This window comes from Stenella coeruleoalba (assembly GCF_951394435.1).
Source record: "Stenella coeruleoalba genome assembly, chromosome: 19".
Lineage (NCBI taxonomy): Eukaryota > Metazoa > Chordata > Mammalia > Artiodactyla > Delphinidae > Stenella > Stenella coeruleoalba.
In genome coordinates this window covers 9,350,133-9,358,882 of record NC_137165.1, presented here as the reverse complement: position 1 = coordinate 9,358,882, position 8,750 = coordinate 9,350,133, and the positions used below count along the sequence as shown (strand labels likewise).

General features: G+C 54.2%; 1 protein-coding gene across 2 annotated transcripts; it reads left to right on the top strand.

Moving 5' to 3' along the window:
- Positions 1 to 679: 679 nt before the first annotated feature.
- Positions 680 to 8,710, top strand: TNFSF12 (TNF superfamily member 12). 2 transcript variants are annotated; one of them, XM_079904669.1, is made up of 7 exons: positions 680 to 1,004; positions 1,165 to 1,212; positions 1,791 to 1,863; positions 2,532 to 2,585; positions 2,670 to 2,705; positions 7,664 to 7,788; positions 7,950 to 8,710. In XM_079904669.1, the coding sequence occupies exons 1-7, from the start codon at positions 846 to 848 to the stop codon at positions 8,199 to 8,201; spliced, it is 747 nt and encodes a 248-aa protein (XP_079760795.1). In that variant the 5' UTR covers positions 680 to 845; the 3' UTR covers positions 8,202 to 8,710. The 2 variants fall into 2 exon arrangements, with proteins under 2 accessions (XP_079760795.1, XP_079760794.1); XM_079904668.1 differs by having other exon boundaries at positions 1,162 to 1,212.
- The last annotated feature ends 40 nt before the right edge of the window (positions 8,711 to 8,750 follow it).

Genomic DNA, 8,750 nt, shown 5'->3' with positions numbered 1-8,750 from the left:
AAATTTAAAGAGTTCTTGTAGCTCCACTTGAGCTCAGGTTAGCCCTATTATTTGTTTAAGTGGCTTCTGTGTTTCCAGAGAAGTGCATTCGGGGAACACACTTGGCGGGGTTGGGGGGCGATGTTTCTGGCACACAGGTCTAGAAGCTTGCGCTCCCCAGCTGCATGACCCCGGGGTTTAAATCAACTACCAACTGATTTGCTAAAAGAAGTGAAAACCCAACCCGCGCTAATGGATACCCTCAGGCTCTTTCCGTCACTTACAGGAAAGAATCGTCTTTCGGTGCAGCTGCTAAAATCCAAATGCGCCTTGGCCTCTAACCGTGTTGACTGAGGGATTGCCTAGTTACCTTGGTCTGGAGGCCTAAATTAGCAATCTCGCTTGGGCAGGACTAGACCTGCAGGAGCTGCAGTGCTGTCGCCCCGGCCACCCGTACACAGCCCGAGTGGAGTTTCTGCTCCTTTCAGCCCTCGCTGCCTCTCTCCCGCCGGCCGGCCGCGTGGAGGGCGCTCAGCCGCACACCCCATCTCGCCCGCTGCGCACTCACACAAACACTGCCCCGCTTTTCCACGCCCGGGCGGTGCGTGCCCCCGGCCGGGACTCGCTCTGTGGTCTGCACGCGGAGCGGCGCGCGTCCCGCTCCGTGCACTGCTCTCGGCCGGGCTCGGAGTTTAATCTCACACACAGTGTCCGGCTTCCTGTCCTCATCACACACACACCCCCTCCCGCCCCGTTTCCCTGGCCCCTCCCTCTCTCCAGCCCGATCCGCCCGCCGGCTCCCCCTCCCCCGATCCCTCGGGTCCCGGGATGGGGGGGCGGTGAGGCAGGCACAGCCCCCCGCCCCCATGGCCGCCCGTCGGAGCCAGAGGCGGAGGGGGCGCCGGGGGGAGCCGGGCACCGCCCTGCTGGCCCCGCTTGTGCTGGGCCTGGGCCTGGCGCTGGCCTGCCTTGGCCTCCTGCTGGCCGTGGTCAGCCTGGGGAGCCGGGCATCGCTGTCTGCCCAGGTGAGGCCCGCCTGCACACCCCTCCCTGGGCAGATCAGGAGCGGACTCTGCCGAGCAGCTGATGGGGCCGGGTGGGCCGAGGGCAGGGGGCCAGGAAGATGGGTGGAGGGTGAGATGTCAGGTGGAGAAGGACAGGGTGACGCTGCCTCCTTCCCAGCAGGAGCCTTCCCAGGGGGAGCTGGTGGCAGAGGAGGACCCCGACCCGCTGGTGAGTGGGGGTGGGTGCTGGCCTCGGGCTGCTGGGCATGGGAAGTGTGTGCCGGCTGAGGATGCAGGGTGTGCCCCGGTTGTGCCAGCCGTGTGCGGGGGTGTGCAGCAGCCGCGCCGTGGGGCATGGGTACGTGAGAGAGAGGGTGACAACTGTGTGTGAGGGGTTTGTGCCGCGCTGTGGCAGCCGAGTACGAAGCGTTTAGTGGCCGTGGTGGAAGTGGGAGTGTGTGGGAGTCTGCGTGGGAGAGGGATGCTGGCTGTGTGTGTGGTGCGTGTACCCACTGTGCATGCTGACTGGGTGTGGGCGTGTGTGCAATGTACCAATGGCTGGTTGGGCGGAGCAGAATAGGGGGATGTGGCTGGTTGTGGGAAGGGGGGCGAGGACTGCGGCCTGACCCTGGAACTTGCCTCCTCGTGGCCCTGGCCACTCTTGGCTGGGAGGCGGGGTCCCTCCCTAAGACTTCTGTGCCTCTTGCTGGCTGGGGCCTCTCGTGACGGGCCCCCTGTTGGTCTCAGTTTATGTCTCTGCGAGTCCCTGGCAAGATCCGGGTTTAGCCCTGCCTTTAACGTCCCTAGGACCTGAATCCCCAGACAGAGGAGCGCCAGGATACCTTGCCTTTCCTGAAACTGGTTCGGCCTCGCAGGAGTGGTGAGCAGCCCTTTATCCCAACCTCAGGAATGATAATAGCGGCTGGTCTGTGGTGGCTTCTGGACTCATTATTGCTTTTGTTCATCATAACAGCCCCGTGAAGCAGGCAGAGCAAAACCCATTATCCTCATTTACGGATAGAGAAACTGAGGCACTGAGAGAAAAGGGCGGGGTTCAGAGTCATGGAAACTCGAACCTAGAATTCTGACCCTCCCTCTGAAGCTCCTTCCATGGCCTAGACCTGCTTCTCGCTTCAGGCCCTACCCCAGATATGAAGGCGGGATGGCCAGGAATTAGGAGAACCCCTGGGGTCCTGATGAAGATGAGGTGGGGGAGTCAGGCCTGAAGCCCAAGAAGCAAAGAGACTTATGACTGGGGTGACTGTGTGACCACGGATCCAGGTTTGCAGGGGGCTGTCCTGGCTTACACCTGTTGGCTCAGAGCGATGATTAATAACACCCCTATTGCTCTCAGAAGCATCCCAGTTTGGATAATAAATTATCAGCGGCTCAACCTATGGAGGAAGATAAGGCCTGAGGTTCTGAGGCCAGGAGTCTGGATGAGAATAAGGATGCCAGGGTTTTGAGGGGGATGGGGCTGAGAGAGCAGCTCCTGGCCCCTCTAGACATGGGGACTGCTTTGCCCATCTGTCTTTCTTTGATTCTCAGCACCTAAAGGCCGGAAACCACGGGCGCGCAGAGCGATTGCAGCCCACTATGAAGGTGGGTGACCGTGAGCCATGCCCAGGGAGAAGGGGTGGCAGAGGGGCAGGGCAGGGCTCACCAACCCTTTCCTGTGTCTTACAGTTCACCCACAACCGGGACAGGACGGAGCGCAGGCGGGTGAGACCCCATCCCCACCTCTGAGCTCTTCCCTGACCTCCATAGCACTGGCCTTCTAGACAAGGGCCCCCCCAAAACCTTGACTTCCCACCCTCATCCCCACCTTCAGCCTCAGAACCCCAGAAGCCAGTTCAGGAAAGTGCTTAGGGCTCGCTTCTCTCAGCTCCCGAACCTGAACTTTCTCCGTGACTCAGACATAGGACCCTGGGGGAGGCCCCTTCCCCTCCCAGAGCACAGGCAGATTCCCCCCACCACACCACCAGCCCAGCTTCTCCTTTAGCCCTCGCTTGTCTCCAAGAAGCATCTTTGATTTTTTTTTCCTCTTCTTTCCCCTCCATATTCCAAGAGGCTTCTTGCTCTGATCATTTTTCTCCAAATGTTTCCAGTCTCTGCTCTTCTTTTCCATCCCTACCCCACTCCCCACCTCAGCGCCATGACCTCGGAACCTCAAACTCATTCTCCAGTCCCTTCCCCATTCTAGACTTTCCCCGCCCCTACTCTGTCCCACCTGTATTGCTAAGCTAAGCCCCCCTGAAGCCCGCCTTCCATTATTCTGTTGCTTTTCTGCTTGGATTGCAGCCTCTCCCTGGTCTGGTCTCAACCTATTTTCCTGGCACACCCTTATGCCTTCTCCACATTTGTTGGGCTGACACCCCCTCCCCATCAGGATGCCTCGTCTGGACTTTGCACATCCTGTTCTCTCACCTGGAATGCTCTTCCATGTGAGAGGTCAGGAGGCAAGACATAAGAGTGGCTTAGTCTAGGGGTCTGGCAGCAGAGATGGAGAGAAGTAGATGGATTCAGCGTGTGGCTTGAAGATAGGGTTTGCTGTGGCGATGAGAAGGATAAGGGAGAGGGGGGAATCAGAAATGACTTCTAGATTTTTAACTTGGGCATCTTTGAGAATAATGTTGCCATTTATTAAAATGGGGGTTAACCAGGGAGGAAATAGGTTGCGAGGTGTGTAAATTAATAATTGAATTTGAGATCTAATAATAAGTGGATACATAATAATAAACAAGTGAGTTTCACAAATAGGTCACTGCACACGGTAGAGTACACATCCTGGGCAGGACGTGTAGGGTCAGGAGTCCTCACCAGATGGGGGTATTTAAAGCTATAGGTCTGGATGAGACACCTAGGGGAAAGATGGGCTCCACAAGTGAAGCCCTGAGGCTCTTGGACCTTTACAAGTGGAGCAGAGGAGGAGAACCCAGCAGAGACTGAGAAGCAGCCAGAGAGAGGGGAAGAAACCCAGGGAGGGTGGTGTCCTGGAGTCTCGGGGGGGACACGGTTTTAAGAAGGAGGATGTGGCTGTCTGTGTTGAATGCAGATGACCAGTCACATGACATGAGAACAGACAAATGACTGCTGGGTTTGGTAACATTAAAAGTCAACTGGTGACCTTGTCAAGGGCGGTGTCAGTGGTGTGGTTAGGATGGAAGCCAGCATGGATTAGGTTAAGAGAAAATGGGAACTAGGAATCGGAGACAGTGACAACCCTTTCCAGAAGTTTCTCTGTGACAGGAGCAGAGAAATGGGCCAGGAGGTAGAGGAGGATGTGAATCAAGGAAAAGTTTGGTCTTTTTAGTGGTAAACAATACTGCGTGAGTCTTATTCAGTGTTTAATCTCATCTAATCCTTGAAACAGTCCTGAAAGGAAGATAATCCAATCATCTCCATTTTACAGATAGAGGTGATGTAACTTGTCCGGGTCATGATGATACTAAGAGGTGGAGCCAGGATTTGAACCCAGCTAGTGTGTGCTTGTGTTCCAGACACTGTGTGAGAGGCAACTGCTGGTGCATGGGTGGGGGAACCTGCAGGGCAACATCAAGAATGTGGGAGGGGGTGGGTTCCAGAAGAAAGAGAGGGACACATCATCTCATCACCATAAGAGGCTCAATGGCAAACATGAGAACAGGTTGGTTTGTGGTGTCGGTGGCAGGACGTGGGGGAGCCCTTACCTGATGACTTCTAGGTCCTCTGGAGAACGAGGGAGACAGCGGCAAGAGAAATGATGCTAAAGCAAGCATAGTGGGGGAAAGAAGGACAACTGCCATGCAGTAAGGAATGAGTTGTGATTGTGAAACTGAGTGACACCACGGTCCCAGACACACCATGCCCTTAGCCACAACCAGCTCAAACTGGTTCCCTAGCCAGGAATGCCCTCTCTCCTTCTCTCGCCCTACTCTTCCTGCCCCAGGCCGACCTTCCTCCCTTCCGTATGGACCATTTATTTCAGCGGTTACCCAGACATTCATTCATTCATTGACTCAACACACACGCCCTGAGATCCCACTGTTTGTAAGGACCCGGCTAGGTGCCCACAGTGAATAATACCCAGACCTCTTTACAAGGAATTGCTGTCCAGGAGAAGAGACAAGCATATAAATTTGTAAATTACAATGTGATACAACAACAACAATAAAGAAAGTAGCCAGAGGCGCGTGGCCGCACAGAGGAGACCACTTTACAATGGGGTAAGGGACTCCTTCCCCAGGAAGGTGTGGGCCTTGAAGTGTGAGTGTGAGATGGACGGGGGGCGGGGGCAGGGGCCACTTGTGCAAAAGCCCCGAGTCTGCCAAGAGTATGATGAGGCTGGGGGACAGGGGCAGCGCGATGCGGCTGACGAGACAGAACTAGAAGAGCAACATGGGGTGAGGCCAGAGAAGAATACGGAGCCAGGTCACAAATGGAATCTGGAAGTTATCCTGAGGTCAAAACGAGAGAGGCAGGCTCGCATCTGCATTTTAGAAACGTCACTCTGTGGCTCTGTGTCGCGTAGCCAGTAAACTGGACCAGGCAAGACTGGAAACAGGGAGTCCAAAGAGGAAGCAGGCTGGGAAGAGTCCCAGTGAGAAGTGGCAGGGGCCAGACCAGGGAGGGAGACAGAGCCGTTTAGGTGGCAGAATTGCTAGAAACTGGTGATCAGTGAATGAAACTGGTAAAGGAGAGAGTGGCTTGGGTGCCTGGTAAGAGGTAGAACCAGGAACCCAATGTGGGATGCAGACAGTCAAGCACATTTGGGACAGGGGAGGACCAGGCTCAGTTTTCGGGGTTTTTTTGTTTTGTTTTTTTGTTTTTCAGGCTCATTTTTGATCTAGGTGAGTGTGAGGTGCCAGGGGCTATTCTGATGGCGGGCAGGTAGCAGTGTCAGGAGGGGCAGGAAAGGGCAGGGCTGGAGGCTCAGGTTGGTGTCTGCAAAATAAAGGCCAAGGGAACCCCTAGGTGGGGATGAAAATGCCCAGCGAGCATTATGTTCTCCTTGAGAAAGCAGCAAGGACAGCGCACCGGGGCAGGCAGAGGGTGGGGCTGCTGGGGAAGGAAGCTGGCCGGGCTACTGAGATGAAGCCAATGAAGCCCTGGAGAGTGGCCCACGGACCCAAACAAGAGAGAGCTGTTGCCACGGCCGCCTCCTTGCCTCTATCTTCTTACCAGTGTGTGTTTGGTGCCCACTCAGGGCAGGCCCAGCCCCAGGGGCTGGGGTGCAGTAACAAGACCAATACCTCTGTCCCCTGGGGGAGTCAGACCCCAAACTATCACAGAAGGAAATAAAATGATTTCCCTCCTTGGTGACTGCTGTGAGAGAAACGGGGTGAGTGGAGGAGAGATTATCGGAGACGAGCTATTTCAGGCTGGGAGGACTGGGGAGGTCTCTCAGAGGGATCAGTCTGACAGAAGGGGCCAGGCAGGGGAGGAATCCTGTGGGGAGGGAAGAGCAGTAAAAGCCCTGTGGAAACAATGAGCTTGGTGCGCCGCAGGAACAGAAAGTGGGCCGGAGTGGCTAGAGTCTTGTGACTTGGAGGAATGTGTGAGATTAGATGCGAGAGGTAAACAGAGGCAGCCCATAGAGGACCTGGGAAGCCACTTGAGACCCTGCTCTGTCATTTGATTATTTATCTTTACAATTTGCAATTACCCTCATTCTAGACTTTTTTTTTTGGTAACAGCTTTATTGAGATATAATTCACATTCTATATAATTCCCCTGTTTAAAGTGTACAATTAAGCTTTTAGTATATTCACAGGGTTGTGAGATTGTCACTACGGTAATTTTAGAGAGTTTTCATTACCTCAAAAAGAAACCCTGTACCCTTTACCCGCCACCCCATATTTCCGTGATCCCCCGAGCCCTAAGCAACCACTAATCTACTTTCTGTCTCTATATATTTGCTTACTTGGACATTTCATAGAAATCATATAATACGTGATCCTTTGTGACTGGCTTCTTTCACTTAGCATAATGTTTTCAAGCTTCCTCCATATTGTAGTATGTATTAGTATTCCATTTCTTTTTTTTTTTTTTCCCCCTTGGCCCCAGCGCGTGGCTTGTGGGATCTTAGTTCCCCAGCCAAGGATCGAACCCGCAACCCCTGAAGTGGAAGTGCAGAGTCTTAACCACTGGACCGCCAGGGAAGTCCCATTATTGCATTTCATTTTATGGCTGAATCATATCTCATTGTATGGACTTAACACAATTTTCCTTATCCATTCATCAATGGATGGACATTTGGGTACCATTTTATTATTTTTAATTTTTTTTCTTTTTTCTCCTCTTTTTAGCTTTTTTCCCCATATTTTCCTTTTCTCTTATTTTTAATTTTAATAATCTAAGTAATGTATGATTCAAGTAATGCATCGATACATTCTCCAAGTAGAAGAGCAAACAATACAGACACAAACTATAAAAGCCCCCATGCTTCTTCAATCCTCCTCTTCTCCCCAGAAGTGGCTGGTGACAACTTGCCCTGTTTGGTTCTGGTCATATACGTTGGGTTTCTTCACCGAACTTCCTATTACACTCCCAGCTCCCTAGGCCCTGGCGCCTCCCTTGCCCTGGGCCCTCTAGATATCTTCTGGGTAAGGTAGGCCCAAATGTTTATAAACTCAGTGGCTGGGAAGTGTGAGAAAGTTCTATAAAGGGATTTCCCCCTGTCTCTGAACATCCACATTCAGGTGTGGACGGGACGGTGAGTGGCTGGGAAGAGGCCAAAATCAACAGCTCCAACCCACTGCGCTATGACCACCAGAGCGGGCAATTTATGGTCACCCGGGCTGGGCTGTACTACCTGTACTGTCAGGTAAGCCCCACCTGGCTCCACGGGTAGAGCAGGAACTGAGGGAGAAGGGCTGGGCTTAAGGGGTGGGGGCAAGTTAAAGGTGGGGGAGGAGGAGCTTGGGGTCTGGGCTGGACAGCAGCCCAGGGCAAGCAGAGGCCTGGACTCCGCCCCCCCCCCCCCAGGTGCACTTTGATGAGGGGAAGGCTGTCTACCTGAAGCTGGACCTGCTGGTGGATGACACGCTGGCCCTGCGCTGCCTGGAGGAGTTCTCGGCCACAGCGGCCAGTTCCCTCGGGCCCCAGCTCCGTCTCTGCCAGGTGTCCGGGCTGTTGCCCCTGCGGCCAGGGTCCTCCCTGCGGATCCGCACCCTCCCCTGGGCCCATCTCAAGGCTGCCCCCTTCCTCACCTACTTTGGACTCTTCCAAGTTCACTGAGGGGGCCCTGGTCTCCCGATGGTTTGCCAAGGCCGCTGGCTCCCCACGGCAGCTCTCTGAGCACCCCAGTCCCCTCTGCCCACCCTGAGCGGCTCCTCCCCCAGAACTGCCTCTCCCTCTGTAGGCTGCCAGGGCACACTCAAGAGACGGCCATGCCACAGAAATAGTCCCCTCGTCTCTGACAGCTCCCCGCACCTCCAGCTCTCCACCTCACTAGCTCCCAAACCCCCATTTATCTCCTGACTCCCCACCCTGGCCGCAGCCCCCCAGAACACTGTGTTTACTGTACTCTGGGTGATGATGGGTCCTGAATACCCCTCTTCAGGCACTAAGAGGGGCTGGATGCCAGAGAGACTGGGACTAGGCCAGGAGTTCCCGAATGTGAGGGGTAAGAGACCAAGACATAATTCCTCCCCTGATAATTCCCTGTGGATTTTAAAAACAGATATTATTTTTATTATTATTGTGACAAAATGTTGATAAGTGGATATTAAAGAGAATAAGTCATGGTCGCTCTCTTTATTGGGCCTTAGGGGACATCCTCGGGGT

Coding starts and splice junctions, on each gene's coding strand:
- TNFSF12 (XM_079904668.1), top strand. CDS start 846: ATGGCCGCCCGTCGGAGCCAGAGGCGGAGGGGGCGCCGGGGGGAGCCG. Junction 1,005..1,161: donor GGGCATCGCTGTCTGCCCAG/GTGAGGCCCGCC, acceptor CCTCCTTCCCAG/CAGGAGCCTTCCCAGGGGGA. Junction 1,864..2,531: donor GGTTCGGCCTCGCAGGAGTG/GTGAGCAGCCCT, acceptor TTTGATTCTCAG/CACCTAAAGGCCGGAAACCA.